The sequence below is a fragment of the Procambarus clarkii genome, chromosome 36 (genome assembly GCF_040958095.1).
Source record: "Procambarus clarkii isolate CNS0578487 chromosome 36, FALCON_Pclarkii_2.0, whole genome shotgun sequence".
Lineage (NCBI taxonomy): Eukaryota > Metazoa > Arthropoda > Malacostraca > Decapoda > Cambaridae > Procambarus > Procambarus clarkii.
The window spans coordinates 29,931,851-29,950,995 of record NC_091185.1 but is presented as its reverse complement, the minus strand read 5'-3'; the positions used below and the strand labels follow the sequence as shown (position 1 = coordinate 29,950,995).

The 19,145-nt window shown below is 47.5% G+C and overlaps 1 protein-coding gene across 1 annotated transcript in view; it reads left to right on the top strand.

Annotated features, from left to right (window-relative positions):
- The window catches only part of fend (forked end), a 53,045-nt gene extending 37,027 nt beyond the window's left edge, over positions 1 to 16,018 (top strand). The window contains exons 3-4 of the mRNA XM_045739251.2: positions 9,190 to 9,264; positions 12,496 to 16,018. Of these exons, the coding sequence (XP_045595207.1) occupies positions 9,190 to 9,264; positions 12,496 to 13,653 (1,233 nt within the window). The 3' untranslated portion in view covers positions 13,654 to 16,018. The remainder of the gene's footprint in view (positions 1 to 9,189; positions 9,265 to 12,495) is intronic.
- Positions 16,019 to 19,145: the final 3,127 nt, after the last annotated feature.

Here is a 19,145-nt window from a genome sequence, read left to right as displayed (position 1 = left end):
TGTGATGGATATTAGTGGTGATTTTCACCTTTGTAATGGATATTAGTGGTGATTTTCACCTTTGTGATGGATATTAGTGGTGATTTTCACCTTTGTAATGGGTATTAGTGGTGGTTTTCACCTTTGTAATGGGTATTAGTGGTGGTTTTCACTCACAAAGCCATGTCTACCTCGAGTGGCTTCTGGAGCCCTCCCCTAAGCCCGGGATATCGCTACTAGTTGCACAAAATGTAGATCTATTAGGTAGAAAAGTAGGTAGATCAAAAGGTAGATCAAAATCTACCTATTTGCAATACATTGCAAAATTTTGGTGTCTGGGAAAAAAAGTATAAACTATGGGATAACCTAATGGACGTTGTGTTATATAATGAACAACTTCTGTATACTCGAATAAGAAGTATTTGAGTTAGGAAGCTCAAATCTGAACTATTTTAGACAGATTCTCCTGTCCGGTCGGCCGAGCGGACAGCACGCTGGACTTGTGATCCTGCGGTCCTGGGTTCTGTCCCAGGCGCCGCGAGAAACAATGGGCAGAGTTTCTTTCACCCTATGCCCCCTGTTACCTAGCAGTAAAATAGGTATCTGGGTGTTAGTCAGCTGTCACGGGCTGCTTCCTGGGGGGGTGGAGGCCTGGTCGAGGACCGGGCCGCGGGGACACTAAAGCCCCGAAATCATCTCAAGATAACCTCAAGATAAAGCCCAAGTCTACTTACTGACGGGCTGCTCCCACAAGCCCACTGACGGACTCCTTACACGGGTCCATAAATGCTAATGTTTTCGTAGATTTTTCTTATTTTATCCTAGAGGGCTGGAACCGGGAACTTCCGCTCCCGCCTTAATTATACCCGCGCAAGATGGCTGCCAGCTGGGGGGGGGGGGGAGGGAGGAGATTATAGATGGAGGGAGGGAGGGAGGGAGAATGATTATGTGGTGTGGTTGTGGGGGGGGAGAAGGAGAGAGGAGGGAGGGAGAAGGGGGGAAAAAAAAGTCGCCCCCAGATGTAGAACGAATATCGTCCCTGAGCCATTTGTTGTCGTTTGAACATCAACATGGAGGAGAGTTTGGAAGGCTGTGAGCACTGGCCGCTATTCTCTCTGGGCCGGGTTGTCTTGGGATAATAATATATATAATATAAATAGCTTGATTAGTGTAGAAGTTGAATAATGGTTAGGTAGGGAATGGTAGCCCCCCAGAGTCGACGTTGTCGGTGTGGTAGTCGACGCTGTCGTCCTTGCTGTGGGGTCGACACTTGTCTTGGGTCTGGGTGTCGATCCACCGGTAGTACCGTACCATCCAGGAGACTTGGGTAAGGTTCCCTACCATCCAGGAGACTTGGGTAAGGTCCCCTACCATCCAGGAGACTTGGGTAAGGTACCCTACCATCCAGGAGACTTGGGTAAGGTTCCCTACCATCCAGGAGACTTGGGTAAGGTCCCCTACCATCCAGGAGACTTGGGTAAGGTTCCCTACCATCCAGGAGACTTGGCTAAGGTGCCCTACCATCCAGGAGACTTGGCTAAGGTGCCCTACCATCCAGGAGACTTGGCTAAGGTACCCTACCATCCAGGAGACTTGGCTAAGGTGCCCTACCATCCAGGAGACTTGGCTAAGGTGCCCTACCATCCAGGAGACTTGGGTAAGGTTCCCTACCATCCAGGAGACTTGGGTAAGGTTCCCTACCATCCAGGAGACTTGGGTAAGGTTCCCTACCATCCAGGAGACTTGGCTAAGGTACCCTACCATCCAGGAGACTTGGCTAAGGTACCCAACCATCCAGGAGACTTGGCTAAGGTACCCAACCATCCAGGAGACTTGGCTAAGGTGCCCTACCATCCAGGAGACTTGGCTAAGGTCCCCTACCATCCAGGAGACTTGGGTAAGGTTCCCTACCATCCAGGAGACTTGGCTAAGGTGCCCTTCCATCCAGGAGACTTGGGTAAGGTCCCCTACCATCCAGGAGACTTGGCTAAGGTGCCCTTCCATCCAGGAGACTTGGCTAAGGTGCCCTTCCATCCAGGAGACTTGGCTAAGGTGCCCTTCCATCCAGGAGACTTGGCTAAGGTGCCCTTCCATCCAGGAGACTTTGCCAAGGTACCCAGACACCCCAGGAGACTTGGCTAAGGTACCCAGACACCCCAGGAGACTTAGGTAAGGTGCCCTACCATCCAAGGGACTTGGCTAATGTCCCCTGGCCCCTTAGGGGAGGGGTCCCTAGAGACGTTGAGACATAAACAAGAGGAGTGAGGGGCCCCTAGAGACGCTGAGACATAAACACGAGGAGTGAGGGGCCCCTAGAGACGCTGAGACATAAACACGAGGAGTGAGGGGCCCCTAGAGACGCTGAGACATAAACACGAGGAGTGAGGGGCCCCTAGAGACGCTGAGACATAAACACGAGGAGTGAGGGGCCCCTAGAGACGCTGAGACATAAACACGAGGAGTGAGGGGCCCCTAGAGACGCTGAGACATAAACACGAGGAGTGAGGGGCCCCTAGAGACGCTGAGACATAAACACGAGGAGTGAGGGGCCCCTAGAGACGCTGAGACATAAACACGAGGAGTGAGGGGCCCCTAGAGACGCTGAGACATAAACAAGAGGAGTGAGGGGCCCGGTAGTCTGCTACAACATTCACCTTCGTCACCCGCACTTTGTAATTTATAAGAATCAATTAATAGAGTTACTGAAATTACATTAATTATAAGATTATTGCAGAAAGGTAATTTGAGCGTAGCGGTTGCTTTTGTGCGGGGGGGGGGGGGGGGGGATGGGGTAGGGTGGGTGGGGGGTGACAATGGAGTGGGTGTTATAGCTCTGGCGTTTTTGGTATATATATATACCAAATATATATATATATATATATATATATATATATATATATATATATATATATATATATATAAATTTTATGCGAACAAGCCTGAATGGTCCCCAGGACTATATGCAACTCTGGGGTGTGAGTTTTCAGTTATATATATAAATTTAGGAAGCTTTGAGATGGTCACAATAATTCAGGGATTTTATAGTCTATGCGTGCCGTATATGTTCTCTGTGTTCCCTCTTCCAGGGAATACTGAGAATTCAGAGATGTCACCTGCTCTGAAGGGGACAGCTAGTATTGAGCAATTGTCTTCACAGGTGTGTCATTTTCCTAGTCGCCGCCGCTATATTTGCTCGGTTATGTTCTCTAAATGTCAGGTCGTCAGACATCATAATTCCCAGATCTTTTACATGTTGCTTTCCTTCTGTGAGTAGGTCTGATTGTGTCCTGTACCCCTGTGTCCTGTACCCCTGTGTCCTGTACCCCTGTGTCCTGTACCCCTGTGTCCTGTACCCCTGTGTCCTGTACCCCTGTGTCCTGTACCCCTGTGTCCTGTACCCCTGTGTCCTGTACCCCTGTGTCCTGTACCCCTGTGTCCTGTACCCCCGTGTCCTGTACCCCCGTGTCCTGTACCCTATGTTTCGTTTACGTTTCTTGTTTCTACCATACCCGAGTACCTGGAACTTATCACTGTTAAACATCATGTTATTTTCCATTGTCCAATCGAAGATTTTTATCAATATCGGATTGTAGGCAAAAGCTTGTAGCTTTTCAGTGTCTTCTACAGAGGAAATTTTCTTGCTGATTTTTGTATCATCTGCAAAGGATGACACGAAGCTGTGGCTTGTATTCTTGTCTATATCTGAGATACGAAAAAGAAAGAGCAGTGGTGCGAGGACTATGTCCTGGGGTACAGAACTTTTCGCTGTACTTAATCTTATTTGATTTACTGTTACTCTTTGCATTCTATTTAACACACTTGAAAATCCAAAGCTTTACTACTTGTCATTCTTATTGATTTCAATATATGGTCTGTCACTCCATGGTCACACTTTGCCTTTGTATAGTGTTGTGTATACAACATTTGCATTTTGTTTTTCTTCTAAGGCTTCTGTGTTTGTCATAGTGGTAAAGTAGCTGTACAAGACAGGATCTTCCCGTTCTAAATTCACGTTGACCTGGATTGTGAAGTTAATAGTTTTCCATAAAGCTAGAGATTTGGGGCCAGATTCACGAAAGCACTTACGCAAGTACTTACGAACGTGTACATCTTTCCTCAATCTTTGACGGCTTTGGTTACATTTATTAAACGGTTTACAAGCATGAAAACTTGTCAATCAACTGTTGTTATTGTTATAAACAGCCTCCTGGTGCTTCGGAGCTCATTAACCGTTTAATAATTGTAAACAAAGCCGCCAAAGATTGAGAGAAGATGGACAGGTTCGTAAGTGCTTTCATGAATCTGGCCCTTGATTCCTAATCATTCTTTCAAAGACATGTGTGATATTAATGCAACTGGTCTGTAGTTTTTTGCCTAAGCTTTACTACCTCCCTTGTGCAGATGAACTTTATCTGCCGACTGGGCTTGGGCTAGACGGTAGAGTAACGGTCTCACTTCATGCAGGTCGGCGTTCAATCCCCGACCATCCAAGCGGTTTGGCATCATTCCTTCCCCCCGTCCCCCCCTGTCCCATCCCAAATCCTTATCCTGACCCCTTCCCAGTGCTATATAGTCGTAATGGCTTGGCACTTTCTGCTCATAGTTCCCTTCCCTTGCTACTGGTATCCCTGGCTACTGGTATCCCTGGCTACTGGTATCCCTGGCTACTGGTATCCCTGGCTACTGGTATCCCTGGCTACTGGTATCCCTGGCTACTGGTATCCCTGGCTACTGGTATCCCTGGCTACTGGTATCCCTGGCTACTGGTATCCCTGGCTACTGGTATCCCTGGCTACTGGTATCCCTGGCTACTGGTATCCCTGGCTACTGGTATCCCTGGCTACTGGTATCTCCCCTGTATCCAGGCTCTTACTCCATATCACCTTGAGCGCTCGCGCTACTGGTACTTTATATTTTTTTATGAATATTGAATTCCACGAGTCAGGCCCAGGAGCTGAGTGCATGGGCATGTTGTCAATTTCTCTCAAAGGCTTCCGTGTTCATGTTAATATCAGTTATATTGTTAAGGGTTTGGATGTTATTCATAAAGAAGTTGTCCGGATCTTCAACTTTCATGCTGTTTATTGGGGTCATCTATCCATCTGTCCGTACATCTGTCCCACATACCTACTATCCCGGATCAGCCAGGCTGTGGTGGGTATGTGGGCCTGCGGGCCGCTCCAAGCAACAGCCTGGTGGACCAAACTCTCACAAGTCAAGCCTGGCCTCGGGCCGGGCTTGGGGAGTAGAAGAACTCCCAGAACCCCATGAAGCAGGTATCCTCCCCCAGTACCACCGCCCGGCCCCGTACTGGCAACCTGTGCACTAAATTGGCCGTCCGCCATTTTATTTATTGGGCTGCGCACTACCGCCGCCGCCACTCCGCACTGCGCAGGCTCCACGAAAACGTTCCTTGTGTGGCTGAGGAGTTTACGATTCGGGACGTGAGTGCCGGGTGGTGGTGGTGGTGTGGTGGTGGTGGGGGTGGTGGTGGGGTGTGGAAGGCGCCGCGAACATAAAGCAATCAGGCTTCGATTCCTGCCTGGGCTGCATATTAAGAAGAGTCCGGTAGCATATCGGCATTGGAGTCATTCATCTCTCTCGCTCTCGCTCTAGTACCCGGGCTGAGAGGTATGAGCTACGAGGAGAGACTACGGGAATTAAACCTCACTTCGCTGGAAGACAGAAGAGTTAGGGGGGACATGATCACCACGTTAAAGATTCTCAAGGGAATTGATAGGGTAGATAAAGACAGGCTATTTAACACAAGGGGCACACGCACTAGGGGACACAGGTGGAAACTGAGTGCCCAAATGAGCCACAGAGATATTAGAAAGAACTTTTTTAGTGTCAGAGTGGTTGACAAATGGAATACATTAGGCAGTAATGTGGTGGAGGCTGACTCCATACACAGTTTCAAGTGTAGATATGATAGAGCCCAATAGGCTCAGGAACCTGTACACCTGTTGATTGACGGTTGAGAGGCGGGACCAAAGAGCCAGAGCTCAACCCCCGCAAGCACAACTAGGTGAGTACACACACACACACACACACACACACACACACACACACCCACACACACACCCACACCCCACACCCCACACCCCACACACACACCCCACACACACACCCCACACACACACCCCACACACACACCCCACACACACACCCCACACACACACCCCACACACACACCCCACACACACACCCACCACACACACACCCACCACACACACACACACCCACCACACACACACACACCCACCACACACACACACACCCACCACACACACACCCACCACACACACACACACCCCCCCCCCCCACACACACACACACCGTCAAGGACCTGTTCTCCACAAACCTCATCTTCCCGCTGCTCTTTTGCCTATTGACTTAATCTTTCCCTCGCATCAGATTTATGTTATTGTCCATTTGTTCAATAATTCAATACTTATAGTCGAGTGAATACAAGCGCGGAGGACATAAATTATTGGCAGATTGTAACACATGTTACAGCATATGTGGCCCGTGAGAGGAGGGGGGTGATGCGCATTTGTTTTGGCTAGGAATTTATGAGATCGAAAGCCATGTTTTGTATTGTCTGCCTCGCATTTCTATTGGTCACTCACCTTCTTTAATGGTGGGATCGTAGGATGTTTTAATGATCTGGGGAATTGATGTAGCCAGCGTGTTGGTGGCGTGGTTTTAAACGTGTATAAAGAGTGTATATACACGCGTAAATCAATATTATATTTAGAATTATCGTAGACTTAAGCGGGTGTGGGGAGTCGTGGTGGCTGGAGTGGGGTAGGTTAGCCGGCCGCCACTGGGAAAAAGATAGCCTCGTAGACCCTCATTGTTTGAAGAAACCGGCCACAAATTTATGTATATAAATGAACCCAGTAACAAAACGCAAATACATCGTAAATAATATCACGCCGAGGGTTAGATGGCGCCGATGAAGAAGCGCTTATGGTTTGGTTCTTGTGAGAATTATCAAGAGATGAGCAACAACAAAACTTAAAAAGGGTTCTGTGTGGTATTGGCCATTACGTCTCGGGCACAAAAGGGGCGAGTGATAAGACTTTGGGGAATGAACGAACCTCTTCAATATTTTACAGCGGCTTCGGGAAGGCATTCCTTCCTTAGTGTATAGCTTTATGTCGCTCGATGCCCGGAGTAGCCAACCTTACCGCGGTACCTTGGGATGATTTCGGGGCTCAACGTCCCCGCGGCCCGGTCCTCGACTAGACGACCTGGTTGCTGGATGGGGCTGTTCGTAGCCTGACGTATGAGTCACAGTCTAGTTGATGAGGTATGCTTTGGAGGTGCTTATCGAGTTCTCTCTTGAACACTGTGAGGGGTCGGCCAGTTATGTCCCTTGTGTGTAGTGGAAGCGTGTTGAACAGTCTCGGGCCTCTGATGTTGATAGTTCTCTCTTGAACACTGTGAGGGGTCGGCCAGTTATGTCCCTTATGTGTAGTGGAAGCGTGTTGAACAGTCTCGGGCCTCTGATGTTGATAGTTCTCTCTTGAATACTGTGAGGGGTCGGCCAGTTATGTCCCTTATGTGTAGTGGAAGCGTGTTGAACAGTCTCGGGCCTCTGATGTTGATAGTTCTCTCTTGAATACTGTGAGGGGTCGGTCAGTTATGTCCCTTATGTGTAGTGGAAGCGTGTTGAACAGTCTCGGGCCTCTGATGTTGATAGTTCTCTCTTGAACACTGTGAGGGGTCGGCCAGTTATGTCCCTTATGTGTAGTGGAAGCGTGTTGAACAGTCTCGGGCCTCTGATGTTGATAGAGTTCTCTCTCAGAGTACCTGTTGCACCTCTGCTCTTCAACGGGGGTATTCTGCACATCCTGCCATGTCTTCTGGTCTCACGCGGGCAATGCCAAATGATGCCAAACACCATTCACTCAATATTATTCACTAACTCTACACAACATGTGCAGGGAGCTGTCTATAAAGTCTAAGACTGTCTGTCTAAACTAAGAAAGACCCTCAGATGTTTTTTAGTTTATACCGACGTCGATCATTCGCCTTTGTGACCTTTTAACAGTTAATCATTTATTATGCACCCCATACCCATCCCGGGGGTGGTGGTGAAAAGGGTTACAGAGGTACATAATGGGTTCAGGAACTCTGGCTCTTGGGCTCTGTAGCAGTAAATAGAGCTGGGGGGGGGGGGAATGTGTAAAATGCCTGATTTGTGTGTGTGAGAGACTGCGGGATCCGCGTGAGAGCAGGAGCAATCCCGGTTGCAATTCCTTTGACCATGTCGGGGGGGCCTTAGTCGATTAATGCGCGTCTGGGATCATCCTAAACGTAAGTTCGAACCCTCATCAGGGCCCCTTACCTTGAGGTGCTTCCGGGGCTTAGTGTCCCCGCGGCCCGGTCGTCGACCAGGCCTCCTGGTTGCTGGACTGATCAACCAGGCTGTTAGACGCGGCTGCTCGCAGCCTGACGTATGAGTCACAGCCTGGTTGATCTCCCTGGTGGATTTATTCGCTAGTTGTTGTATTTGTAGTATGAAGATCTTGTACTACTAATACCAATAATCGCCAACTGAACCTAAACACCCGGGAGCCGGTCGGCCGAGCGGACAGCACGCTGGACTTGTGATCCTGTGGTCCTGGGTTCGATCCCAGGCGCCGGCGAGAAACAATGGGCAGAGTTTCTTTCACCCTATGCCCCTGTTACCTAGCAGTAAAATAGGTACCTGGGTGTTAGTCAGCTGTCACGGGCTGCTTCCTGGGGGTGGAGGCCTGGTCGAGGACCGGGCCGCGGGGACACTAAAGCCCCGAAATCATCTCAAGATAACCTCAAGATAATCTCAAGATAACCAAACCAATATATAGCACAATATGCTAATATATAATAATTTATATTTGAGAAAATTTCTATTTTGAATGAACAGTATGTTAAAATTGATGAATGCGTCTGTGGGTTCGACCGCTGGATGGAATGGACTTTGTGCAACCAGTACCCTGTTCTAGCAGTAAATAAGTACCTAGTAGTTAGTTACCTTGTTGTGCTGTATCCTGGGAACGGTCAGTAGTTCGACCTTTGGGGGCGGACCTCGAAATAAGCCCTAACATGTATATATATATACACACTGGCTGCCTGTCCCCCCGAGACGATGAATTACTAATAAAATAAAAGTCAAAGAACGGGATAGTAATATGATTTTTTTCCTCTTGTTGACAGTGTTGGGAGACGTGTGACCTACTGGCTACCAACTTCCCTATATGGAGCATCACCTGCGGCCAGCGGGATATATGTGTGAGTATACCTTATAGTCTCTCTCACCCGTCTCTCTCGCCCGTCTCTCTCGCCCGTCTCTCTCGCCCGTCTCTCTCGCCCGTCTCTCTCGCCCGTCTCTCTCGCCCGTCTCTCTCGCCCGTCTCTCTCGCCCGTCTCTCTCGCCCGTCTCTCTCGCCCGTCTCTCTCGCCCGTCTCTCTCGCCCGTCTCTCTCGCCCGTCTCTCTCGCCCGTCTCTCTCGCCCGTCTCTCTCGCCCGTCTCTCTCGCCCGTCTCTCTCGCCCGTCTCTCTCGCCCGTCTCTCTCGCCCGTCTCTCTCGCCCGTCTCTCTCGCCCGTCTCTCTCGCCCGTCTCTCTCGCCCGTCTCTCTCGCCCGTCTCTCTCGCCCGTCTCTCTCGCCCGTCTCTCTCGCCCGTCTCTCTCGCCCGTCTCTCTCGCCCGTCTCTCTCGCCCGTCTCTCTCGCCCGTCTCTCTCGCCCGTCTCTCTCGCCCGTCTCTCTCGCCCGTCTCTCTCGCCCGTCTCTCTCGCCCGTCTCTCTCGCCCGTCTCTCTCACCCGTCTCTCTCACCCGTCTCCCCTTTCACCAGTTGGTGAGAGTAATTTTCCCCTATTCTGACGATGGAGTAATTACCCGCGTAAGCTTCTGAGCTCAAGTGCCTCTCATGTTCCTTCTTTTAGTCCAAAATAAGTTTTTTTTTATTCTTTTTCACTTTGATTCGTAATCTCTTCAACACGTAAGTGAAGTATCTTAGTTATCATTTTGTCCAAAGTAATTCTTTTAGGATACAGACCCACTTTAGGTGGTCCCGGGTTCGATCCCGGGCGCCGGCGAGAAACAATGGGCAGAGTTTCTTTCACCCTATGCCCCCCTGTTACCTAGCAGTAAAATAGGTACCTGGGTGTTAGTCAGCTGTCACGGGCTGCTTCCTGGGGGGTGGAGGCCTGGTCGAGGACCGGGCCGCGGGGACACTAAAGCCCCGAAATCATCTCAAGATCTCTAGGTGTCCCAAGTTACTTTTCTCTCGTCTGAAGATACTGAAATTTGGCGTAGTCCAAAGTAGACTTATTAGTGTCATCTGTTTAGAGGAGTTAATCGTTTCCACCTGGCCTCACCTTTCGATAATTCCGAGGATCAGCGTCTGCACGGCCCGGTCTCTTGGCCAGGCCTGGCTGGTGGTCTGGTCAAACAGGCTGTTGGAGGCAGCTGCTTGCAGTGTGACATATTAATCACAGTCTGGATGATCAGGTATCATTTGAAGGGGTATATTAAGGGCTCTTCTGAAGACTGTGAAAGGGAGGTTGGTTAACTTGCCCTTATGTATAGAAGAAGTGTAGAGGAAGTCGTCTTGGGTCCATGATGTTGATGGGTCTGCCTCAGCATCTCCAAAGGAGACCTGATCAACCAGGCTGTGATTCATACGTCAAACAGCCTGCTTGACCAGTCCAGCAACGAAGAGGCCTGGTCGACGACCGGGCCGCGGGGACGCTAAACCCTAGAAAAACTTCAAAGGTAACTCCAAGGTAGCATACCTATTACACCGTCTGGTATTCAGTGGGGTTGTTTTTGCACATCCTGCCATACGTTTTGGTCTCGTGTGGTGGTATTTCTCTGTGCAGATTTGGAACCAGTCCAGCTAAGGAATACAGATTTAAACATCTTAAGCTGTCCCAATAATTTAGATGTTCTACTGCCTATGTAGAGCCGGTCGGCCGAGCGGACAGCACGCTGGACTTGTGATCCTGTGGTCCTGGGTTCGATCCCAGGCGTCGGCGAGAAACAATGGGCAGAGTTTCTTTCACCCTATGCCCCTGTTACCTAGCAGTAAAATAGGTACCTGGGTGTTAGTCAGCTGTCACGGGCTGCTTCCTGGGGGTGGAGGCCTGGTCGAGGACCGGGCCGCGGGGACACTAGAGCCCCGAAATCATCTCAAGATAACCTCAACATAACCTCAAGATGTATTCACTCCTGTGGTTGGTATAGGTGGTGGCAAGCTTCACCACTTGTACTAACAAGAAAATGTGGTTCATCAGAAAATTGGAGGGTCGTATTTTCTCTAATTATGCTTATGACACCTCAGAATAATTTTGCACTTCCTACCATATTTTTAAATGTTGTATTTTGTTCTCTTGTATCTTGTAATCTCACTGAACAGGTTTGAGACGTAACTTTCCAGTATTTTCCATATATGAGATTTATCTCGATCTACATTCTAAATCTTGAGGTTATCTTGAGATTATCTTGAATACTACAGTAGTAATACAGTAATTCATGGCTGGTCCATGAACCAATAGGGCTTTAATAGGGCCAATAGAACCAATAAAGTTTACACACTGCCACCTGAAAGGCAAAAGCAGTGTTTGGAACATTCACATACATACATACCAGAGACTACATGAACACATACATACTAGAGACTACATGAACACATACATACTAGAGACTACATGAACACATACATACTAGAGACTACATGAACACATACATACTAGAGACTACATGAACACATACATACTAGAGACTACATGAACACATACATACTAGAGACTACATGAACACATACATACTAGAGACTACATGAACACATACATACTAGAGACTACATGAACACATACATACTAGAGACTACATGAACACATACATACTAGAGACTACATGAACACATACATACTAGAGACTACATGAACACATACATACTAGAGACTACATGAACACATACATACTAGAGACTACATGAACACATACATACTAGAGACTACATGAACACATACATACTAGAGACTACGTGAACACATACATACTAGAGACTACATGAACAGTGGTTACCATATCTACAGATTTGATAATAGTAAATTGGATGCATGGAATAGGTCTTTATCTTAAGACGTCTTATTTTAAGTTATATTATTATTAATAACCTCAAATTATGTGTTAACACATTTGTAATTAAAATCTAAAATATAAACCTAGAAACTATACTAATACACAAAACCCCCTTATTGCAACAGCCCACAAATTTGAAGCAAGAATGATATGATAGAAGATAGAATGCTGCTTAGATATAAGAATAAGCTGTTTTCCCCTAACAGTATATACAAATTAGTGGTATTTATATATAAGGTTATTTTATCACTGTAGAGTATTATTTCTCTGGCATATAAAGTGTTACATGCTTGTGGCATTGCCATACCAGGCAGTGAATAATGACCATATTACATTCTGATCTGTAATTTTGACCTTGTTCTGTATTGCAGGAGGCGGGATGTGAAGCGGCGTGTGCTTTCCATTCGTCGCACCCGAAGTCTGTGGTGCCACTCAGTCAACACAACTCCCGCCTTACCCTCGTCTTCAGTGGTTCTGCAGCACAATGGACACTTTCCTGGGGCCGCGAGGCCACCAGGGAGCACGTGGTCTTCGCCCTCTTCACCCGGACTCCCGGCAAGTCCTGGAGCCTTCGCCTCCAGACAGCGGATTTCGGTGCTGGTTTAGACGATGTCCCAAGCGGGTCAGACATGAAACTAGTGGCTGTGGCTGAGTCGGGTGTTCTCTCTGTCATCATTACCCCCTACGCTCCACCTGTTCATTCCAAGGGCATAACGAAGCCTCCGCTTGGCTCGTCCCGCTCACATTCTTCTGGTGAGCGCTCCGAGGTTAATGGTATTGAAGGTGATGCAGCCGCGATGTGGCCATTACTCCATGAGGCGGAAGTGGAGGACTCTGGTTTAGTCGCCGCTCGTGTATGGTGGGTGCCACAGACTCCTCGGGGCGGTGACTACCTGGTTACTTGGGAGGTAGAGGGCGGAGGGCTGAAGGGCCACCTGTACACCGACTTGCCTGAGGTTGACCTGACTCTCTGGCCCGAGACTGTGTACCACGTGCAGGTGGAGCTGGTCACAGGCCCACGCGGCGAAGCTGTCTGTTCCGCTCAACTGACGCTTGATACTCACAATATCACTCTTGCTGCCCATGCCCGCCAGAATGACATCACGCCGACGCTGCCTCTTGTTCATAAAGCTGTGACACCGGTACAGCTGGAGGTAGTGTTGGGCATAGGGGCAGGCATTTTGTCGGCACTTCTAGTGGTGATAGTGCTGATATGGAGGCGAAAACAGGCTAGTGGACTTGCCTATGACGCCACTTCTCCCTCATCCGCTAAGTGGGGTACGTGGAACCGTACTCTGTCGGACCTCACTCTGGACGAGTCCCTAGTTGTCAAGAATCATAAACTACCAGAGTCCAATGTTGGCTTGTCCACGTCCGCACGTACACCACCCTTCCCCGTCTACACCTTGGCTCCACCCACAGATCCTTCATCAACCCTGTTGAGACTGGCACGCCCCACCCACAGCCACGTCAACCTGTATAGCGTGGTACCGCCTAACCAAGAGTCGCGCAGTGTCTCCATCATTTAGATGCTGCAAGATGGGACCCGAAGAACCTATGGTCTTCCACCAACAATATTTTATGGCTCAAGTTTGAATGATGTCATTTGTACCTGGGCACCTTGGTTACCTTGAGGTTACCATGAGGTGCTTCCGGGGCTTAGCGTCCCCGGTCGTCGACCAGGCCTCCTGGTTGCTGGACTGGTCAGCCAGGCTTGTGGATGCGGCTGCTCCCAGCCTGACGTATAAGTCACAGCCTGGTTGCGTCACAGTCTGGCACAATGATGGTTTGTGCGTCACTTGTGCGTCATGGGCAGGCCATGCGTGTGTCAAGGAAGACGAGCTGGTTGAGTAAAGGTAGGCACAAGTTTTTTGTAGGGTGCAGTTGTGTGTGACTTGACTGATGTGTGTGGCAGGTTAAGCTTTGTAAGCTTCACGGAAGGTTGGAACAATGTGTGCTATCAAATATAAAGTGGCTGTGCCAAAGACAGCAGAAGCCATGTGAGTAAATGTACACTGAAACCATGTGTGGCAGTGTGGACTAAAGTAGTGTAAATTACGACTATGACCGATATTTTTTTAATTTTTGGAGCAAGATAAGGTGTGAAATTCCTGTAAATCGCTCTTTGAATTTTCCCATGGATTTTCCTATAGAATGTAAAGGATGCGACTACAACCAAGTATTTTCCAAATTTAGGGAGAGATAATCCCCCCCCCCCCTAAAAAAAAAATCCTGTAAACTTTCATGTGGAGTTTCCTATAGAATATATAGGGTATAACTTCAATTGGGCATTTTCAAGTTTTGGGAATGAGATGAGGTGACAGTATATTTCCCATGGATTTTCTAATATAACTTAAATGGCACGACCATGACTGGGCATTTTCAAATTTTGCAAAAGAAATAGGATGTAAAATTTCAATAGATTTTCCTATAGACTTTCCATGTAGACTTTCCACAAACTTTCGTGTGGATTTTCCTGTATACTTAAAAGGATAAAACTACAGCTAGTGGTTTTTTGTTTATGGGAGTGAGATATGGCCGAAATTCACATGGTTTTTACCATAAACTTTTACCATGGATTTTCTGAATATTTTAAAGGATGTGGCATAGATCAGCCCAGGTGTGGCAACCTGGGCTACTCCGGGTTGATACCCGTGCCCGCATTACCTCCCAATCAATGCCCGTGCTAGCCACGTTTCCCGATTGATATCTGCCCCAGTAGCGTAAATTGAGACATAGACCGTGCACCACACCTGCGACAGGTGTTCAATTGCATACCTGAGGCAAGTAAATGCGGTGTCTGCTTCTCCGGGGATTCCAGGGGTGCGCGTGTGTGGTGGTGCAGGCCCATTGTGTGTCGTCGGGGTGGCTTGGGGCGCCGTGTGTGTGTGTCTAGTGGGGTGTTGCGAGTCGCTGTAGAAGAAAGTATTCCGCCCACCGCAAAAACACACCACAACACATCACGATGTTTACACTCTCACGCGGGAAGTTTCAAAAAAAAATTTCTATAGGCAGGCAAGCTATAGAGGCAAGCGAGTGATAGATAGTTTCATCAGACGTTTAGGAGGAGGTAGTATAGATATTACACTTTCACCATTATCATATAGCTACTTCAATTATGATCATCCCCCAACTCTAATCCTTCGCAGAGGGGTGAAATTTTCTTCATTGCTACTTATTATTAAAGACTGTGATAATAAGGCTGTGTTCCGCACATCTCGATAATAAGGCTGTGTTCCACACATCTCAAGCTCAAACCTTAGATGTGGGTTGGTGTAAACTGAGTTGGGGGCTGAGGAATAGATTCATATCAACATCTGATAGTAAACCTTGTTGTTGACTGTCTGTAAGTAATATACTCCCGTCCAGTAAAGCCTCTACATTCAAATCGTTTTCTGGGTGCCTAGGAGATTTTATCTCGGAGAGAGAGATGCCCGCAAACACCGCATCATCAATACTGCCACTCATACCCATGAGATGATCATAGTCACTCTCCTGTGTAATAGCTCCCCTCTTTCTTTCAGTTTCTTCCGTCCTATTATTACTACTCCTGCTATTGCCCACACCACGAATTCCTGTTAAGAGGCTATGGGATAACCCCTCTTCAACTGCATTCATAAAATGTGGTAAGTTATTATTACCATTACCAGCTTCTCTATTTCCCGCAGCAGTAAATTTTAAGCATGTATCAAGCAGGTATAACGCCAGTAGCAAGGTCGGCTCTGTCAGCTACACCAGCATTAGCAGTAGTGGAGTGTGAAGTAAATGTGATAGGGGGAGATGTTACCACCTCACCAGTGCTTGTGTGTATTCCCCCAGGAATATATATTTCCCCCTACGGAGGAGGATCGACGGGAGACATCTCCCGTCACGCAGGGTGCAGTCGCACCTCCACAGATCTCCAGTATCATCTATTGATACTGGTAATGGCTCAAAAGGGCCTCCACGTACGGGCTATTCATGCCCGTGCCACCTTTTGGGTGGCTTAATCTTCATCAATCGAGGAGGATCGTCTGCTCTTGTTCTCCAGGAAATCTAAAAAGATCATATTACCATCATAACATTTACACTACTAGCATTATCTTCCCATTAATGTATTATTATTATTTCCATCACACATCATAGCGTGATTTAGCTTGGCTTGGGAACATACCACGAATTATTGCCAGGGTTAACAACCAGACTACTTATGGCTGTTAACTACTCTACTCCCACTTTCAAGTTGTATGATGGAATAGGTGAAACACATTCCATAGGCGAAGGCGATGTTAATCACTACAATGCTGACGTTCTCAGTCCGTCTGGCACCGATGAAGGGACTCAGTCTTATGACGGCTGCGTGGGGTGTCTTCCTGCACTCCCCTTCCCCCTATTAGTGCGTAATAAAAGGCGCAGACACAAGAGTCGACGGATTTCGTGTTATAAAAAATCCGTCGCTTGCTAGTTCGTCACACTTAGAACTGTTAATGTCCCAGGGTGTTATCTCCCCCCGCCCAGTTCCCACTGTAGCGGAGGTAGATGAGCGTGTGGGTGTTGTTGCAGAAGAGATGCAGATGCCGGGTGTAGGTAGGTTTTATTGCAAGGTGTGTTACACCCAAGAAATAAACACTGTTCTCATTCCGTGTAGGCATATGGTAATATGTTCGGATTGTGTAACAAGATGTGACAAATGTCCTGTATGTCTAGGAGATGTGGTACATCTACTTCTCCCTATTATCTCTTAATAAACAAATCTAAAGTTGAATCTTTTATCTTATCTTTATTAATATTATTATTACCGGCTGAGGGTGTTGGTGTGTGGTAAGGATGCACCTCCATCCTCTTGAATGGGTGTATATAACTTGGCCTGACCTAGTAGAGGCAACCACTTCATCCTTACAACACGGCCCCACGACCCTCTGCCGCCGGTGTCCCTCCCACGGTTGGTGACGGGAGCTTAGGTCAAACCCTAGCAATAATACGTGGTGTGTTCCCCTAAGCCGAGCTAAATCAGGCTAAGATGGTTCTTGTTGTTGATATAATAACAAATAATAATAATAATGGGAAGATTGTACTATCCGAGTATATGTTAGGCTAGCATTGTAAACTTTTTTTTAGATTACTTGGAGAATGCTAGCAGCCGATCCACCCCCGGAGGGAATATTTTCATATTCTTGGGAAATACTCACATACACACAAACACCTTGGAGGTGATAACCTCTCCCCCTACTCCAGACGACCATGGTGTTAGCACTCCCTCCCAGGCTGCTGTTGGTGCTGACACTGGTGACACGGATGCTGCTGCAGCTGCTGGTGACACACCTACCACTGCTGCAGCTGCTGCTGCTCCCGTTATAGTAGTAGTAGAAGTAATAACAGTATCCCACATTGTGTAGTTGCTGGCAACTCTAGTACAGTACTAGCAAGACCGGTGATGAGGGGAATAGAGCGGTTGCTAGTGTGAGCAATAATAATAATAATAATAACTCATTATATTTTACGAATGCAGTTGAAGAGGGGCCGTCCCCAAGCCTTTTAACAGGGGGGTGTAGAGTAGGTAATGACACTACTAGCAATATTAGGACTGAAGAAGTTAAAAGAACGAGGGGGGGATATTTCACAGGAGGGTGAGTATCCTGATCTCCCGCCTATGAGTGTAAGTATTGATGATGCGGTGTTTGCCGCGTCACAATCGTCATCGATTGCTGTTTACATTTGGATAATGTAGGTCTTAGAGACAGCCTTGAACTCGGTGATAATAAACAAGTCAATTTAAAATATAATAATAATAATAGTATCAAGGCTAAGTTTATGTTGCTAACAGCGCATGCTTGGAATTTGTATGTGGGGAACATTGCTCAGCTAAGGGAGAGAGAGAATGAATGCCGCGTTTGAAGTATAGCGGAGGTCAGACCGGGATGTGTTTGCCAACCTCGCCCATCTCACTACACCTCAAACCCCTCGACTGAGTTGACTGAGTGATGCTAAATGCGGGCCGTAGTTTGATAGAAGAAAATTCGGTAAACACTAACCTACTGACTTTGAGTTTACTTAGAGACATGCTTCTTGAGGTTATCTTGAGATGATTTCGGGGCTTTAGTGTCCCCGCGGCCCGGTCCTCGACCAGGCCTTCACCCCCAGGAAGCAGCCCGTGACAGCTGACTAACACCCAGGTACCTATTTTACTGCTAGGTAACAGGGGCATAGGGTGAAAGAAACTCTGCCCATTGTTTCTCGCCGGCACCTGGGATCGAACCCAGGACCACTGGATCACAAGTCCAGCATGCTGTCCGCTCGGCCGACTGGCTCCCCAGTAGTGTGAAAGTTCTCAACCCGGGCTCAAATAGGAGTGCGAGAGTGTTTGTGGGGAAAATTTAGGGAAATAATTTATGGAAATTTCACACCTCTCGCTAGCAAAATTTGAAAATACCTAGTCATAGTTGTACCCTTTAAATTACATAGGACTTGAAATTATCATGTAATTTCTCCCATCTCGAATCCCAAAATTTAAAAAAACACCTGTCATTGTCTTGCTTTACACTACCAACTAAAGTCAGGTGTTCTTGAAATACAACTGTACCAATGCATGGTAAAATAGCTTAGATTTTTTTTGGGGGGGTCCAGAAAGGCGAAGGTATTTGACATAGAGATCAGACTGAAACTATATGGTACTCCAGTACTGAACGGTACTGGCAGACTGAAGCCACATGGTTACTAGCAGAGTGTGGATAAAGGCAGACAATCCATGTTGCTGTGATTGACCTAATCTGTACATATTTGTGGTGGTCCCAAATATTCTTTGGGAATCTGTTTAGTCATGTGTGTGTTTTATTGGAAGCCAAAGTTCCTATATTCAAGGGTGAGGGGGGGGGGGGGACTGCAAATTTTCAATCGGCAATGCTATACAATTTAGTGCTGTATTTAACAACGCATATGTGTAGTCCTTGGTATATTTGTATTGCTGGGGGAAGATTAAAATAAATTTTTATATTTAATTCCATTAAATAAAGGGGGAATTATATATTCCACACCATAATAAACA